The sequence below is a fragment of the Gopherus flavomarginatus genome, chromosome 12 (assembly GCF_025201925.1).
Source record: "Gopherus flavomarginatus isolate rGopFla2 chromosome 12, rGopFla2.mat.asm, whole genome shotgun sequence".
Taxonomy (NCBI): Eukaryota; Metazoa; Chordata; order Testudines; family Testudinidae; genus Gopherus; species Gopherus flavomarginatus.
In genome coordinates this window covers 37,273,516-37,291,965 of record NC_066628.1, presented here as the reverse complement: position 1 = coordinate 37,291,965, position 18,450 = coordinate 37,273,516, and the positions used below count along the sequence as shown (strand labels likewise).

The 18,450-nt window shown below is 51.4% G+C and overlaps 1 protein-coding gene across 5 annotated transcripts in view; it reads left to right on the top strand.

The window, feature by feature from the left end:
- Window positions 1-462: 462 nt before the first annotated feature.
- LOC127032232 (uncharacterized) overlaps window positions 463-18,450 on the top strand; it is a 41,286-nt gene continuing 23,298 nt past the window's right edge. For 3 of the 5 annotated variants that reach the window (XM_050919358.1, XM_050919360.1, XM_050919361.1), the window contains exons 1-9: window positions 496-579; window positions 10,923-10,977; window positions 13,590-13,697; window positions 13,986-14,061; window positions 15,034-15,190; window positions 15,617-15,662; window positions 15,982-16,040; window positions 16,153-16,188; window positions 17,718-17,770. In XM_050919358.1, coding sequence (XP_050775315.1) covers window positions 10,923-10,977; window positions 13,590-13,697; window positions 13,986-14,061; window positions 15,034-15,190; window positions 15,617-15,662; window positions 15,982-16,040; window positions 16,153-16,188; window positions 17,718-17,770 — 590 coding nt within the window. In that variant the 5' untranslated portion in view covers window positions 496-579. Of the gene's footprint in view, window positions 580-10,922; window positions 10,978-13,589; window positions 13,698-13,985; window positions 14,062-15,033; window positions 15,191-15,616; window positions 15,663-15,981; window positions 16,041-16,152; window positions 16,189-17,717; window positions 17,771-18,450 lie in introns of all 5 variants that reach the window. The other 2 variants (XM_050919359.1, XM_050919362.1) reach the window with 2 other exon arrangements.

Below are 18,450 nucleotides of genomic sequence, written 5' to 3'. Positions count from 1 at the left end.
GCCGTTGTTGCATTTGGAGATCATGATGTTTGTTTAATAGGAACTAAAAGACACATTCGGGAATAATAAGTAATGATAATGAGGTCTGGATTTTCCTTGGCCCTCCACAGAGGTGTCAAGATGCAACCCAGCCACCTCAGGTCTGTTTCTCTGATAAGCGTCATCACGCCGCTGACTTGTTGCAGGATAATAAGTATCAACATTCCAAAGCCGCTGGACCAGCCTAAAATCTTTTCCGGGGGGAGGTGTCTCTATCACTTACTAATCATTCACCCCAGACCACCATCCCGAGAGCATGATTCGTCTTCCTCCAGGACAGCTGATGAGATTATTCCAGCTTTCCTAATGCACAGCCTTGTATTGGGCTCCCAGCAAAGCTCCTGAACTGGGCCCTGCCCCCTCTGCTCCCCCCTGTCTGCTGCAGAGAGAGTGGCATCTCCCAGTATGTTGCCCTGTGTTTGCGGAAGGGACTCAGAGTCGCCGCTGGGTGGAGCCCTGCAAGTGTCTGTAGGGCTGCTGCTGCGGCTGGGGAGGGTGGCAGCATGACTGGGAAAGAGCCGCTGCTGGGGACCCTGAAAGGTGAGTGGCTGGAGGAGGGGGGAGATGCAGGCACCTGGGCGTGGCTGCATGGTTGGAGGAGGGATTTACAGGGACTGGGTGAGAGGAGGAGTGTGGCTGATGGTGCTCTGAGTTGGGCAGGTGCCTGGGAGCCAGAGAGCTTGGGGGAGACTTGAGAGTCAGGCTGCTCTCGTGTTTCACAAAGTGAGGACTCCCCTGGGGAACGGATGTCTTGCAGAGGGTCTGAGTGTAAGTGCTGAGCTCAGTTCCCTGGTAAGGTTGCCATCCCCTGCCCTGGCTTTCCTGGGTCGGGCTAGCCTTTTTGTGGGGACAGTGGCCCTATGAACAATGAGCATGGGACATTGACGAGGTCCTGAAATTGATCTTGGGGCCCACCCTGATGCAGATGCAGTGAGCTAACACCATTGCTTTGTGATGTAAGCATTGCCATGTTGCACCGAGATATCATGGTGAGGGGTTTTATAGAAAACCAGCGGGGGTTGGGGTGAGAGAGACTGTTCTGCATGTGGCAGCCCTAGTTGGGAACAGTAGAGAAACAGCATGGTCAGCTTTGAGTGGGAGTTTACGTCTCCAAGAGCTCTTGAGCGTCTCCCATGTGGCTGAATGAAGAGGTGGCATTAACATGCTCTGGTGGGAGCTGTTCACAGCCTGGAGGTTGGTTTGACCAGTACAGGATATTGGAGGGAAGTAATAAAATGGGAGCAAGGGAAGATCCTTGTACACACCTCATTGTGCACACCTCACTGCCTATCTCCTCTACATGCACACTGCTGTCAGAACACCAGCTTTGTGCCTTAACACACTGGGAGTATGGAAAACCTACTGTAATTACTCACTGTGCAGTGCTGTGACCTGTGTGTGCATTCCTTGGGAGACTCTGTCTATCTTCAAGGGCCTTAGACTCTCTTATGTTTTGAGCTGCTACCTGCAAAGCTGTCCCCAGATGAGCAAATGCCACTGAAACACCTGTACAGAATCTGCCATGGAATCAACAGCCCTGCTAAAGGAGAGTCCGTTCTCCAGGCAGGCTGTAATAATCCTCAATCACTTTTATTCTGGGTTGTCATCCTTTCCAAGTAGAGACCAGTTTCTCCTCCAAAGAATGGTGACTCCACCATGCATTCTTCCTTTACATCCAGCCGTTCCCATCCCTAGAAACCAGCCAACCCTTCACTTGCATATTTTGGTACTATCTTTGCTATCTCCGATAAGCTGTCACTCCTTAATCCCTTTTGGAGACACACATTCTTCTGGTGACTGGTCCCCCCACTCTTTCCTTTATTTTGGGGATGGGTTGGAAGAGGAAACCCTGGATTCACTACTTTAATGTACATCCTGGACACCTAGAGCTCAGACCCGTGAGACTGAAGGGCAGAGCATACAGCCCAGAAAAGATGAATCAATATTTACAGAAGCCAGCCTATTGTATGCTGATACTGGCAGGTGACTCGGTTTCAGAGAGTTTAACTCTGAGATGGTTTCTCACTGTGAGTCACTTCCCTTTCTTGGGCAATTGGGAGTGACTCCAGATGCCTGTTCAGAAGGAGTCAAAGAGGGTGGGAGGAGGATTCTTAGAATCATAGAAGAATAGGACTGGAAAGGACGTCAAAAGGTCATCTAGTCTAGTCCCCCGCATTCAAGGCAGGACTACGTGATAACTAGACCATCCCTAACAGATGTTTGTCTAACCTGTTCTTAAAAACGTCCAGTGATGGGGGTTCCACATTTTGTTCCAGCTCTTAACTACCCTGACAGTTAGGAAGTTTTCCCTAATGTCCAGCCGAAACCTCCCTGGCTGCAATTTAAGCCCATTGCTTCTTGTCCTATCCTCAGAGGTTAACGAGAAAAGACGGTTACTTACCTTTGTAACTGTTGTTCTTCGAGATGTGTTGCTCATATCCATTCCAGTTAGGTGTGCGCGCGCCGCGTGCACGTTCGTCGGAGAAACTTTTACCCTAGCAACCCAGTCGGGTCGGCTGGGCGCCCCCTGGAGTGGCGCCGCCATGGCGCCCAATATATATCCCAGCCGACCCGGCCACCCTTCAGTTCCTTCTTGCCGGCTACTCCGACAGTGGGGAAGGAGGGTGGGTTTGGAATGGATATGAGCAACACATCTCGAAGAACAACAGTTACAAAGGTAAGTAACCGTCTTTTCTTCTTCGAGTGATTGCTCATATGCATTCCAGTTAGGTGATTCCCAAGCCTTACCTAGGCGGTGGGGTCGGAGCGAGATGTGGCGGTATTTAAAACTGCTACGCCAAAGGCCGCATCATCTCTAGATTGTCTGACTAATGCATAGTGATCGGTGAAAGTGTGTACCGATGACCAGGTCGCCGCACGACATATCTCCTGTATAGGCACGTGCGCCAGGAAGGCCGCCGATGTCGCCTGGGCTCTTGTGGAGTGTGCTGTGAGGTGGCCAGAGGGGACACGAGCTAAGTCGTAGCATGCGCGGATGCAAGCAGTTACCCAGGAGGAGATCCTCTGAGAGGATATAGGTTGCCCTCTCATGCGTTCTGCGATCGCCACGAACAGCTGAGGGGACTTCCGAAACCCCTTGGTCCTCTCGATGTAGAAAGCAAGCGCTCTACGTACGTCCAAGGAGTGTAGCTGTTGCTCCCGCCGAGAAGAGTGTGGTTTCGGAAAGAAGACGGGGAGGAAGATGTCCTGGTTTGTATGGAAGGCGGACACCACCTTAGGGAGGAACGTCGGGTGGGGTCGTAGATGTACTTTGTCTTTATGGAAGACGGTGTAGGGTGGGTCCACTGTGAGAGCTTTCAGCTCTGAGACCCGTCTGGCCGATGTTATGGCTACCAGGAAAACCGTCTTCCATGATAGGTGTGTGAGCGAGCACGTCGCCAGTGGCTCGAGTGGTGGGAGCATGAGCCTGTTCAGGACTACGTTGAGGTCCCAAGTAGGGGCAGGGCGGCGTACAGGGGGGTATAGTCGCTCCAGTCCTTTAAGAAATCTGGTGACTAAGGGATGAGAGAATATAGAGCGGCCATCTTCGCCTGGTCGGAAGGCTGAAATGGCCGCCAAGTGCACCTTTAAGGAGGAAGTTGCTAGGTCTTGCTGCTTAAGGTACCAGAGGTAGTCGAGGATTATGGAAACTGGGGATTGTGTAGGGTTCACCCCTTGAGAAGCGCACCAGCAAGAGAAACGCTTCCACTTGGCCCTGTACGTAGAGCGAGTGGAGGGCTTCCTGCTGTTAAGAAGTATATGTTGGACCGGTGCAGAGCAGCTGAGCTCCGCCGAGCTCAGCCATGCAGGAGCCACGCCGTGAGATGCAGGGCTCGCAGGTCCGGGTGGTGAAGCGTGCCATGATTCTGGGTAATCAGGTCTGGATGGAGAGGAAGGTGAATTGGGGGGGCCACAGATAGGTCCAGCAAGGCGGTGAACCAGTGCTGTCTGGGCCACGCAGGTGCGATCAGGATCAGGTGCGCCTTGTCTCTGCGCAGCTTCAACAGGACCTTGTGTACCAGGGGGAACGGAGGGAAGGCATACAGGAGATGGCGGGTCCACGGCAGGAGAAAAGCGTCCGTGATCGACCCCGGGGAGAGACCTTGAAAGGAGCAAAACTCCTGGCACTTCCTGTTGGACCTGGTTGCGAAGAGGTCTATGCGGGGAAATCCCCACCTCTGGAAGATGGAATGGATGACGTCCGGTCTGATCGACCATTCGTGGCAGAGGAAGGATCGGCTGAGGTTGTCCGCCAGCGTGTTCTCGACCCCTGGGAGAAAGGATGCCACTAAGTCTATCGAGTGGGCTATACAGAAGTCCCAGAGTCGAATGGCCTCTTGGCAAAGGGGAGACGACCGGGTTCCCCCCTGTTTGTTGATATAATACATGGCCGTTGTGTTGTCCGTGAGTACGGAAACACAACGGCCTTGCAGGTGACTGAGAAATGCCCGGCAGGCAAGGCGGACTGCTCTTAGCTCCCGGACATTTATGTGGAGTGTTAGCTCGTGGGACGACCATAGGCCCTGGGTGCGAAGGTTTTCTAAGTGAGCTCCCCACCCCAGGGATGACGCATCGGTTGTTAGAGTTATCGATGGCTGTTGCGGATGGAATGGCATCCCCGCGCATACCAACGATGGGGTCAGCCACCAGTCGAGGGAGCGAAGAGGGTCGGGGGGCACCGTCACTAACACATCCGGGTGGTCTCTGCTCGGTCGGTATACTGAATGAAGCCACGTTTGGAGGGGCCTCATTCTGAGTCTGGCATGCTTTGTCACGTAAGTGCAAGCGGCCATATGACCGAGGAGTGTGAGGCATACTCGAGCAGAGGTGAGAGGGGATGCTTGCAAGCTCCGGATGATCGCACCGATCGCCTGGAAGCGGGGTTGAGGTAAGAAGGCCCTGGCCTGAATCGAGTCCAGGGTCGCACCTATGAAGTCCAACCTCTGTGTTGGAACCAGGCTGGACTTCTCGGTATTGACAAGCAGTCCCAGTCGGGAAAAGAGGTCCGTGGCGGCCTCTACATGTCGTCGTACCTGCGACTGGGAGGAACCTTTCAGGAGCCAGTCGTCTAGGTACGGAAAGACATGGATTTTCCGCCGACGGAGGTAGGCAGCTACGACGGCCATGCACTTGGTGAACACCCTCGGGGCCGTCGAGAGACCGAAGGGTAGAACTGTGAATTGAAAGTGCTGATGTGCGACCGTGAAGCGGAGGTACTTCCTGTGCGGTGGGAAGATGGCAATATGGAAGTACGCGTCTTTCATGTCGAGGGCGGCGTACCAGTCTCCAGGATCCAGGGATGGGATAATGGTTCCCAGGGAGATCATACGGAACTTCAACTTGAGCATCCACTTGTTGAGGCCCCGAAGGTCTAGGATGGGTCTGAGACCTCCCTTGGATTTGGGAATCAGGAAATATCGGGAGTAGAATCCCTTGCCTCTCTCGGCTAGAGGTACTTCCTCTATGGCCCCCGCCGCCAGGAGGGAACGAACCTCCTGTAGGAGGGTTTGCTCGTGAGAGGGGTCCCTGAAGAGGGACTGGGAAGGGGGGCGGGAAGGGGGTGAAGAAGCAAATTGTAGATGGTATCCATGCTTTACTGTGCGTAGTACCCAACGGTCTGACGTTAATTGAGACCACGCCGGGAGGAAGCGGGAGAGGCGGTTGTAGAAGGTAGGGAAAGGATCCTGAATTGAGACTGATAAGCCGTCCCCGGGCGCACCTTCAAAACCCGGACTTGGGGCCCGGTTGTGACTTGGAGGGCCCTTGGTTCTGGCCTCCCTGGGAGCTGGGTTGGCGTCTGCGTCCCCCGCGTCCACGCCGTCTATTGAGGTCTTGCCTCTGACGGGGTGGGAAGTATGGGCGCCGTGTTTGGGGCCTGAAGGGTCTACGCTGGGTGGACGGGGTATGCATCCCCAGAGAGCGAATAATGACCCGATTGTCTTTTAGATTTTGCAATTTTGAGTCCGTCTTCTCCGAGAACAACCCTTTCCCGTCAAAGGGTAGGTCTTGGATAGTGTATTGTAGTTCTGGAGGTAGTGTGGAGGCTTGCAGCCATGAGATGCGCCGCATGGTTATTCCTGACGCAATGGTTCTGGCTGCCGAATCAGCTGCATCGAGGGAGGCCTGGAGGGCAGTCCTGGCCACCTTCTTACCTTCCTCCAGGAATGCGTTGAATTCTGGGCGTGAGTCCTGGGGTAGCAGTTCTGCGAACTTACCCACCTCCACCCATATGTTGTGGTTATAACGTCCTAGAAGGGCCTGCTGGTTGGCCACACGGAGTTGCAAGGCCCCCGCTGAGTAGACCTTGCGACCCATGAGGTCCATGCGCTTAGCCTCCTTGGACTTGGGGGCCGGTGCCTGTTGTCCATGTCGTTCCCTGTCGTTGACCGACTGGGCCACGAGGGAGGAGGGGGGAGGGTGTACATACAGGTACTCGTACCCTCGAGAGGGTACCATGTACTTCCTCTCCACCCCTTTAGCTGTCGGCGGGATGGAGGCTGGTGACTGCCACAGGTTTTCGGTGGTAGACTGAATAGTCCGTATAAACGGTAGAGCTACTCGGGTAGGGGCATCTGCCGATAGGATGCTCACCACCGGGTCCTGAACCTCTGAGACTTCCTCCACGGGAAGGTTGATATTAAGGGCCACCCTACGGAGGAGGTCCTGGTGGGCCCTGAGATCTATTGGTGGAGGACCCGATGTTGAAGTCCCGGCCACTGCCTCGTCCGGCGAGGAGGAGGAGGAGACTCCGGGGATGAGGTCATCCTGTGCGGCGTCTCGTTGTTCCTCTGGTTCCTGTTCGTGACAGCCTGGTGAGTCTGGACGCGGCTGTTTGTCCGACTCAATCACGGGAGGTCGGGAAACAGTGGCCTCTGGCACCCGATGCTCTGCAGTAGTGGGACGTGGCTGAGGTAGGGGGGCACCCTGGGTCTGTTGGTAAGCCCATGGTGTCCAGAAACCCCACTGTTGGGCACTCGTGTCCTGTGTGTGTGGGTCTTGAAACTCTCCCAGCGGTACTTCGGGTTCGTAATAGCTACCAGCATGGGAGGATGCCGACGTGCCTCTTGATGGCCACGGTGGTGCTGCAAAGGTCGGTGCCGAGGTGCCGACCGACCTCACACCTCTGGATACTGGCGACCGGTGCTGGTATCGGTGGGGAGAACGAGACCGGGACCTGCGACCGGCTTGGTGCCGGGAGGTCGACCGGGATCGCGAGTGCCGTTGTCTGGATCTGCTTCTATAGGCACGGTGCTCCCTGCGGTGCCGTGAGCTGGAGCGGTGCCGGGAGTACAAAGTTGACGCACGTGACGTCGACCGGTGCCGGGAGCCTGACCGGTGCCAGGAGCCTGAGCGGTACCGGGGTGATCGGTGCCGAGAGCTCGACCGGTGCCTAGGCGATCGCCGTCGAGGTGATCGGTGCCGGGAGCCCGATCGGTACCGGGATCGGGATCGGGACCGACGCCGTGAGCCTGAACGGCGTCTTGAAGCTGAGCGTCTGCCGGACCGCGACCTGGAGCGGTGCCGGTCTGTTACACTGACTGAAGTTGGTCTGGTCAGGGTCGGCTTGCCCATAGAACACAGGACCCGCACCGGCGGTGCCGGGGGTAAGGGCATGGGTGCCTCCGTAATGGCGATCAGCTCTCTCGCCGCGGCAAATGTCTCCGGGGTAGTAGGTGTGGAGAGCTCTACCACTGTGTGCACCGGGGAGCTACCAGGTGCCGGACTCGACGGACCTCGCGGGGCCGGAGTCGACGGTACCGGTTTGGGCGGTGCCGCGGTCGGTATCGGTGCCGGGCAATCCGCCTTCTGCGCAGGGTCTGGCTGCGGGGCGGCTGATGGTGAGACGATTTGTGCCTTCGCCGCCTTCGGTCTCGGGGAGGTGGAGCGGCTCTGGCCCGGTTTCGGTGCCGCCTTCTTGGAGGAGGTACTCGGTGCCGCGGTGCCCTTGCTCACCGGCTTGCTTGCGCTCTGAGCCGAGGGCGAAGGTGTCAAGGCCGCTTCCATTAGGAGCTGTCTTAATCTGATGTCCCGCTCCTTTTTGGTCCTTGGTTTAAAGGACTTGCAGATTGAGCACTTAGCAGTTAAGTGCGACTCCCCTAGGCATTTTAAGCAGGAGTCATGAGGGTCTCCCACAGGCATAGGTTTGTGACAAGCCGAACAGGGCTTGAAACCGGAGGAGCCGGGCATGGGCTCCGGCTCCCCGTGTGGGGGAGGGGGGGGGTACCCCGATCCCCTCGCTACCACTAAAAACTAAACTAACAACACTAAATTACTGACTATTGATAACTATAAACTATCTATATACAATAATTAACTATGTACAACGAAAGCTAAATGAGCTGCTAGGGAGTGTGGAGATCAGCGAAGCCGCGCTCCACAGTTCCAACGACCGACACGGGCGGTAAGAAGGAACTGAAGGGTGGCCGGGTCGGCTGGGATATATATTGGGCGCCATGGCGGCGCCACTCCAGGGGGCGCCCAGCCGACCCGACTGGGTTGCTAGGGTAAAAGTTTCTCCGACGAACGTGCACGCGGCGCGCGCACACCTAACTGGAATGCATATGAGCAATCACTCGAAGAAGAACAGTTTTTCTCCCTCCTCCTTGTAACAACCCTTTATCTACTTGAAAACTGTTATCATGTCCCCTCAGTCTTCTCTTATCCAGACTAAGCAAACCCAATTTTTTCAATCTTCCCTCATAGGCCATGTTTTCTAGACCTTTAATCATTTTTGATGCTCTTCTCTGGACTTTTCTACAATTTATCGACGTCTTTCCTGAAATGTGGTGCCCGGAACTAGACACGATACTCCAGTTGAGGCCTTATCAGCATGGAATAGAGCAGAATAATTAATTCTTGTGTCTTGCTTACAGCAGCCCTGCTAATACATCCCAGAATGATGTTTGCTTTTTTTGCAACAATGTTATACCATTGACTCATATTTAGCTTGTGATCCACTATAACCCCCAGATCCCTTTCTGCAGTTCTCCTTCCTAGGCAGTCATTTCCCATTTTGTATGTATGCAACTGAGTGTTCCTTCCTAAGTGGAGTACTTTGCAATTGTCCGTATTGAATGTCATCCTTTTTACTTCAGACTCTTTGTCCAGATAGTTCTGAATTTTAATTCAATCCTCCAAAGCACTTGCAACCCCTCCCAGCTTGGTATTGTCCACAAACTTTATAAGTCTACTCTCCATGCCATTATCTAGATCATTAATGAAGATATTGAACAGAACCGGGCCCAGGACCAATCCCTGTGGGACCTCACTTAATATGCCCTTACAGCTTGACTGTGAACCACTGATAACTAAGACTGCGAGTCTGTCATGGAGGTCACGGATTCCGAGACACCCCAGGACCTCTGTGACTTCTGCAGCTGGCAGGTGCGACTGACCCCAGGGCTGCCTGAGGTGTGGCCCCGGGGCCAGCCACACTACCCTTCCCTGCCAGCACCAGCAGCAGTCCCTGGCTGCCCTCCCTTCAGCACCAGCGGCGGCACTCCTGTGCTGCCGCCCACCCCAGCAGTGGTTTCGGCGGTCCTGGGCTGTCCCCTGCCAGCAACAGCAGCAGTCCCAGGCCACCCTCCCACCCCCAGCACCAGCAGGCACCCAGAGTCCCTCCAAGCACCAGTGGGTGCACCAGCAGGCACTCCGGAGGCCCCCCCAGCATGCACCCCAGAGCCTCCCTCCCACAGTATGAGTTGGTGCCCTGGAACCTCCAGACCCAGCGGGCACCCCAGAGCCCCCTCTCCAGAGCAGGAACTGTGCCCCCGGACCTCCTCCCGAACCCCACAGATTTAGCCAAGGGTATATAGTACAAGTCATGGACAGGTCACTGGGCCATGAATTTTTGTTTATTGCCTGTGACCTGTCCATGACTTTTATTAAAAATACCCATCTCTGCCATCTTCCATGAGTTTTCGAAAATAATCGCTAATGGCTCAAATATCTCTCTTCAGTCAGCTCCTTGAGTATTCTAGGATGTATTTCATCAGGCCCTGGTGACTTGAAGACATCTAATTTGTCTAAGTAATTCCTTACTTGTTCTTTCCCTATTTTAGTCTCAGATCCTGCCTTATTTTCATCAGAGTTCACTATGTTAGATGTCCATTACTACTAAAGTTTTTGGTGAAAACTGAAACAAAAAAGTCACTTAGCACTTCTGCCATTTCCATGTTTTCTGTTATTGTCTTTCCTCTCTCATTGAGTAACTGGCCTATCACGTCCTTGGTCTTCCTCTTGTTTCTAATGTATCTGTAGAATGTGTTCTTGTTACCCTTTATGTCTTTAGGTAGTTTAATCTCATTTTGTGCCTTGGCCTTTCTAATTTTGTCCTTACATGCTTGTGTTACCAGTTGTTTATGTTCATCCTTCGTAATTTGATCTAGTTTCCACTTTTTGTAAGACTCTTTTTTGAGTTTAGATCATTGAAGATCTCCTGGTTAAGCCAGGGTGGTCTTCTGCCATACTTCCTACCTTTCCTACACAGGGGGATCATTTGCTGTTTTGCCCTTAACATCTCTCTGAAAAACTGCCAACTTTCTTGAATTGTTTTTCCCCTTAGACTTGCTTTCCATGAGATCTTACCTACCAACTCCCTGACCTTGCTAAAGTCTGCCTTCTTGAAATCCATTATCTTTATTGTGCTCTTTTCCTTCCTACTGTTCCTTAAAATCATGATCTCTGTCATTTCATGATCACATTCACCCAAGCTGCCTTCCACTTTCAAATTCTTACCAGTTCCTCCCTATTTATCAAAATAAAATCTAGAACAGCCTCTCCCCCATTGCTTTCTCCATCTTCTGAAGTAAAAAAAATTGTCTCCAATGCTTTCCAAGAATTTGTTGGATAATTTGGGCCATTCTATATTATTTTTCCAACAGATGTCTGGGTATTTGAAGTTCCCCATCACCACCCAGTCCTGCTTTGGATGGTTTTGTCAGTTGTTTAAGAACAGCCACCTCCACCTCTTCTTCCTAGTTAGGTGGTCCGTAGTAGACCCCTACCACGACATCACCCTTGTTTTTTACCCCTTTTATCCTTACCTAGAGACTTTCAACAAGCCTGTCTCCTATTTCCATCTCAACCTCAGTCCAAGTGTATACATTTTTTATATATAGACATCTAAAATACTGATTTGATTTCTGCCCTATGTTCCCTCTCGTCTCTCCCTTGTCCCTGATATAATGGCTCATGCTCCCCCCAGATTTTGACCAGTCTTCATTTTTTTTAACTTACTTATGGGATTTTGTTTCCTGCCCCCATTGAACTGAGTTTAAAGCCCTCCTGTCTAGGTTAGCCAATCTGTATCCAAAGATACATGTCCCCTTCTTTGATAGGGAGATGCCATCTCGACTCAGTCCTTCTTCCGAGAACAGAATTCTGTGGTGAAGGAAATTGACGCCCTCCTGTCAACATCATCTGCACAGCCAGGCATTCACCTCCAGAAAGCATCTGTTTCACCTGGGCCCTTACTCTTGACTGGAAGGATCGAAGAGACCACCACCTGCACCCCCAACTCCTTGACCCTCACTTCCAGAGCCCTGCAGTCACTTCTGATCTGCTCACAGATGGGGTAGTTGTTAGAGGGCCAGCTGATCCTCAGCAGTCCCTCTGTAATGTCTCAGATATGGGCCCCTGGCAGGCAACATACCTTCTGGGATGCCATGTCAGGCCGAAAGATGGGTGCCTCTGTCACCCTAAGAAGGGAGCCACCAACCACCACTATCCTGCATTTCCTTCTGGGAGAAGTAACTGTGATCCTCCCAGGCTTGGGGGTACAGAACTTCTCCTCATCCACCTTTGGGGCAATTCCTCATTGCTTGTTGCCAGGGCAGCATAATGGTTCTTCATCACTGTGGTGGGTAGGTTGGAAGCAGGGGTGAAGCACTGCCTGCCATCAGAAATAACCAGCTGCCAGTGTCTTCCCTGTGATGGAGCCATATCTTCTTCACCTAGGGGCATGACTGCAGTCCTCTCTAGCTGGACAGCTTCCTTAGCCTTGGAGGTCTCCATATGAATACACTCAATGAATTCCTCATGGGAACGGATGTGCCTCAGCCTAGCCACCTCCTCCTATAGCTCTCCTACCTACTTCCTGAGAGATTTCACCAGCAGGCACCTCATATACTGGACAGTCTCCCCAGCCTGCTTTTCTGTGAGTGGGAAATGCAGGCCACAGTCCCTACAAATCCATCTAGACGCGATATATCGATCCCCGAGCACGCTTATATCGATTCCGGAACTCCACCAACCCCAACGGAGTTGCGGAATCGACAGGGGGAGCCGCGGACATTGATCCTGCGGGGTGAGGACGGGTGAGTAATCCGATCTTAGATATTCGACTTCAGCTACGTTATTCATGTAGCTGAAGTTGCGTATCTAAGATCGATTTCCCCCCGTAGTGTAGACCAGCCCACAGTGAAGAATGACTCAGGCGTTACAGCAGCAGGAAGGAGATCCTTCTGCCTCAGCCTGGGAGATCGCTGCTGCTGCTGAGCAGTGTTTGTAAGGAGACGAGGTTGTTAGTCCTCCTTACTTGCTCTTTATGGCAGAAGTGTAGGTTGTGGTCGAAAAGTGAGACTATCTGTCAGGCTCTAGCTGGTTTCTAGCGATGTACTAGGAAGTAGGAGAGTGCTGCTGGCTTTAGAGAAACAGGGGAGTAACGTGGCAGGAACCCAATAGAGAAAAGAAAGTAAAGCTGATCTTCAGCAGGGCAGCCTTGTCCTGTCTTAGGCAGTGATCAGAGCTTCCCCTATTCCCTGAGACAAGTTCTAAGCCTTTTCTTCTGTATGTTGTGCTCCACCTCTCCAGATGGTAACAGGGCTGATCATCAGCTGTGACTGAGCTGATAGAAAGGCAACAATTGCATTTTCCAACCAAGCTGCTGAAATGCCCACCTTCCTTGTAGGTAGAAGGGAAGGGGATGCTGGCTTTTGTACCCAGTTCTGCCAGGTGTCAAGCGCTCTCAAACACCATTGTCCGTCAAGGAGAGTTGAGAGTGCTTGACACATTTCAGTCTTGGGCCTTTTGTGCCTACTACAAAGGAAAAACTATGTGTGAATGATAGATATTGTCTAACCCTCTCTATCTCTCTCCAGAGCGGTGAAGTGGTGCTATCCCCCCTTGTATCGGTAGGGAACTCAGCCCCAGGGGTTCTGACTTGCTTAAAGTCTCAGAGTGGTCTGCTAGCAGAGCTGGCATTAGAACTCGGGCAGTCCTGATGCCCAGCCCTGTTCTCTTTCTCTAGACCAAGTTACCTCTCGTGAGCCAGGCCTGAAGCAAGGAGTGAATTTGCTTTCCTCCTGGTATTTAACATTGATTTTATATCTCTGGGAGCTGAGCAAATGGTTTGACCATGTGACTGGAACTTGCCATGGACCTTCCTGCCAAATAAATTAACCTGATGGTAACAGACTGACTGCAGAGTTATTCCTCAGGCTGTTGCTCTAGCTCTGGTTTAAAAATACCAGCTCATCGAGACCAGTCCCACGAGAAGGTGATGTGAACGGGTGCCCTCAGCATTCTGCTTGCCTCCCACTGTCTCCCAGCGTGCATCCTCGCCATCAAGGAGGGGAGCAGCCCGTGCACTGATGCCTCCCCGCACCTAGCCCCCTTCTGCGAGATCCTGGAAACGATCCTTCGAAAAGGAATTAAACGTGAGTGGCCACTACTACTCCATGCATGCTACAAGGGGTGGTGCGGGCCCGAGAGAGGGGAAGCAGCACAGACTGGTGCATGTGGTGCTTGTTAGTAAAGGACAAGCAGAGCTCAGGAACCACAGAGGCCTAGAACTCCCTGGAGAGTCGAGTGTGTTGGTTAGGAGTGACTCCATGTGGAAAGAATAGGGGGCAGCTGGCTGCCTTTGCAGAATCTCCAAGGGAAGCGCTCTCCTGGTTACCTGTCAGAGGGCCTTCCTAAAGGAGCTCCTCTTCTCTCTCCTTCAGAGCTGGTGCTGGGCTTCAAGAGACTGGATTATTGGCACTGGTTAGAGCAGCTTCCTCAGCAGGATACCTGCAGTGGGTGAGTGGCCTTTGGATGACGTTATCCCGGACAATCTTTTGGGTCCGTTGCATGAAAAAATGGGGCGGAGTATGTGTTATGAGGGAGGGGAGTGACGTTAATGCAAGTCCTCCGTTTACCGCCTCCCCCCCTCCCCCGAACAGGTGCACGTACACTAGGATTATCTGGAGCTCAATGCACGAAGGAAGGATTTTTGGACAAATAGCCTGGTTTTAAACTGGCTCAGGGCCTTCTTCCTGATACGGCCAATGGACAGGATCCCTGGTCCCTGGAGAGCCCCAATCCTTGGGGAGCGGATGGAAGGACTGGGCCTACTGAGGCCCCATAAGACTGATTGCTTGTTCCGAGCTAAAACTGTGATGAACTTGAAACCTCTTGGGTGGGGTTTTAAAGGACTGTTCCTGCTAGAGGCCCTGTTAGGGTTGAGGTGATCTCTGATAAGCTTATTAGCATGCGTGGAAGTTCTTTTATTGTTTTTTGAGATGTGTTCTCTGTAGCGCTTGTACCTTAAGAACCCAGGAGGCTTGCATAGAGAGAAATGCCTGGTAATTTAGAACTGCAGCAATTACACTCAATGCCGTCTCTGGAGGGAAAGGAAGCGAAGGCCTGTTCAGGCAGACTGACTTTGCAGGTCAATTCACAGTATGATCAGGAAGCAGTACAACTTGGAAATACACGGGAGGGAAGGGAGTGAGACACGTGTCTCCACCCAGAAGAGGTGATGACCAGGGGAGCTGGAAACTGAGATGGGGTCCCCTTGCTGGACCCTACAGGGGGAATATAGGTGTAGTTGTCCTGAACTGTGACAGGTGCCATTACAGAAACTGGCACAATTACTTACTCCTGGAAGAGAACCCCATTACAAGTGAGTGACCAAGACCCCTTTGGCAGACGACCAGAGCCTGGGAATGGGTCGTTGCCTGCCGATGCTGTAAATATTTCCTGGCACCCCTTCATATTTCTTCTTTATAGGGTGACCCCTTTGTCAATCATGGTAGAGAAAGCCAGTTCTTGTGAGAAGGTGCTGACAGCGCAGGGACGAGGGCGGTACTTCCTGCGCCTAGCTTTAAATCAGAAGTCACTAGCTACTGCCATTCAACAGCTGACTCGGAGTCCAAAACTGCTGGAGGTAGGAAGAGTTTTCAGCATGAAATATCTTTATGATGAGGGGCAGCAGGGAACTGGGTTTGGATAAACTAAGAACTGAGCCAAATCTTGGACCTAAGGAGAGAGACTTTTTTTTTTCCCCCCTCGAACCTCTGTATTTTATAATTCCAGCCTAAACAAAAATAGGAAGAATTTGAAATCTCCCCTGAGTTCTCTAGGCCAGATGAACAGGCTCCAGAGGATTCAAATAAAAATCCAGGCTTCTGGATGCCAAGCTAAAACCACCTTCCAGAACAAATTTGAGGTCATTCATTTCTGTTTGTACCATGGATGCAATTTAAAGTGTAGAATTTTAGATGGTTTTGTGGCCATGTTTTTCAGTTCATGGTGTACAACTAAATCATATGTGTATCTGTGTGTGTGTTTGTTTTAAATTTTTTAATTTCAGTGTTACGATCCTCTGGTCTCAGTGCTGGGAAATGAAGATTTCATGGGTAAGGTTGAGACTTCCTCCAGAATTCAGCAATGTCACTTAAAAAAAACCAACAACACAAATTGGTTGAGATATAAGGCACTGGAGAAGTGCAAAATATTGTTAGTATGTACAGTTGGGCAAGTATTGTTATTCTTAATACAGTATGACCCTGACGATCTAAAACTCCTTCTTGTCCAAATTGGGGGTCATGTCCTCTATTGCCTGCTACTTACATGGAAAATCTCTTCTGATCTGGACCGCTGCAGTATCCCTGGGACATGGGGATAAGCTGGTGAGGAGTCTGGCAGTAATGTTGGCTCTTGGTCCCCCCCTTACAGAGCCGTTCCTCTCACTGATGCTAGTGGTGTCAGAGATGAATTTCTCCCTGGATCTGCAGGTAAGGTAATAAGTTGGGCTGGCAGCAGCTTTGTGTGTCTAACATAACTCTGTGTGCAGAGGTCTTCTTCTCCTTACTTGACACCAGTTGCTCTGCTGTGCTTTATCTGCAGAATTCCAGTTTCTTGGATGAAAGTTGGCTGCTGCCGGTAAGACTCTGCTTCTCCCTCTGATGTGGGATCCAAGACTTTATTCTTCCTCCTTCCATCTGCTGGGTGGCCCCTTGCTGAATACCTGGATCATAAACACAGAACATTGTTAGACTTCAAGAGACGCTGCCAGGTTGAAAATCATTGGGCTAGATGGTGCAAATCGGCTTAGCTCCATTGAAGTCAATGAAGTGCCATCTGTTTATATTGGCTGAAGATCTAGCCCATTATGTGATTCCTTAACATAGGTCCTGAACCAGCAAACATTTACTCCCCTGATTCACTTTACTCCCTTGGGTCCCAGGGACCACTCCTGCTAGTAAAGTGAAGCAGGTAAATCAGTGTTTACAGGACTGAGGCTAAGTTACTAACACCGCAGGTATCTAAAATTGGAGGAATGTTTAAAATCTAGGTCCCTATTATTACTGCTGCTCTTGTACATCTTGCATTTCTGAAAATAGGCCAGTCAGTTTCACTCAGTTCCATTTTTCTGGTTTTCTTGTGCTAGGAGGTTGCAAACCTGCAGGGAAGTGTTAATTTCTTTTAAAATTATCCCCTCCCCCTTTCCACTGGATTTTCAAAATCTTAGAAATAGTTCTGTTTGTCTTCATTCATTTATTTTTATATATATATATATATATATATATATATATATATATATATATATAAACAAAGACCTGGGATGGAATTCAGATGGCACCGAAGCCAAATGCAAAACTCCCATTGACTTTCATGGGCCCAGGATTTCAACCATGGTGCCTGCCCCTTGAAGATTTACAACTGAATGGACTGCATTTCAGGTTGCCTCTGTCCCTTTAATTAACGTGGCATGATGGGAAGTGTTTCTCTGGGGGGAATACGGGGTTTGTGTGTGTGTCCGTCCTGCAGACTAATCCCTTGAGTCTTTCTTGGCCCTGCCTAAATCCCAGGTTAGAGACCTACAGTGAATGACCGTGTGTCAGTGAGGTCAGAAAGCTGCCTTCCCAGAAGGAGTTGGCTCCAAGGGTTAGTAATAGGACATGGAACCTATGACTCCACTGTCCAAAGATCATTACAACATGGCGACCTAAGACGTGTGGGGATGGGTGGCCGGCCCTGGCCTCTGTCCAGTGTCTAGCAGGCTGGAGTCTGTCTCAAAAAGCACCACCACAGTCACCCCTCTGATTGGCAGTTTCAGCAGAGAGGCTGAAGACTGAATAAACTTTGGCTGAGCACCTTAGGTCGGCATTTAGTAGTCTCTCTGGAAAGACATGGCGGTGGGGCGCAAGGTTGGTTTGGAGGCCCATGGGTGGGGCTCTAAGGGGGAACGCTCACTGCTGCTGCACGTCCTCTGTGGATAAATGGATGACCTCAGACTCCAGAGGTCTTAGGCGGGCATCTCTCAGAGCAATTCCCCCAAATGTAAATGGAGCAAACACTAATGGAGACAAAATGCCCCCCTCCTTGCCAAGGCTGAAAGGGACTGGGAGGGAATTCTTGTGCTACTGGAGCCATTGCTGGAGGCTGTACTGACAAATGCTGTGTTCTAGGTGTGCGTGACCTATGAGACTGTACCCTGCAGAGAACTGGGGATGGTGCTCAGGTAAGAGACCAGCTTTCCTCCTCCCTTCCCCTGCTGCTCAGCAGCCTCACGTCCGCATTGCAGTGGGTGCTGCTGGGATCTATGGACTTATCATAGAATCGTAGGACTGGAAGGGACCTTGAGAGGTCATCTAGTGCAGTCCCCTGCACTCATGGCAGGACTAAGTATTATCTATACCATCCCTGACAGGTGTTTGTCTAACCTGCTCTTAAAAATCTCCAATGATGGAGATTCCACAACTCCGTAGGCGATTTATTCCAGTGCTTAACCAGCCCAACAGGAAGTTTTTCCTAATGCCCAACCTAAACCTCCCTTGCTGCAATTTAGGCCCATTGCTTCTTGTCCTATCCTCAGGAGTTAATGAGAACAATTTTTTCTCCCGCCTTGTAACAACCTTTTATGTATTTGAAAACTGTTATCATTTCCCCTCTCAGTCTTCTCTTTTCCACAAACCCAATGTTTTCAATCTTCCCTCGTAGGTCATATTTTCTAGACCTTTAATCATTTTTGTTGCTCTTTTCTGGACTCTCTCCAATGGCCACGGCCTGGGCCATGTCCCTGATTAGATGCCAACCAGACCCGGGCTGAAAGTGCTCCCAAGGCAGGGTGCATGCCCCTATGTGAAAACCAGAGCAAGGGGAAGGCTGATTTGAACCGCAAGCTTGCACCCATTACACCCC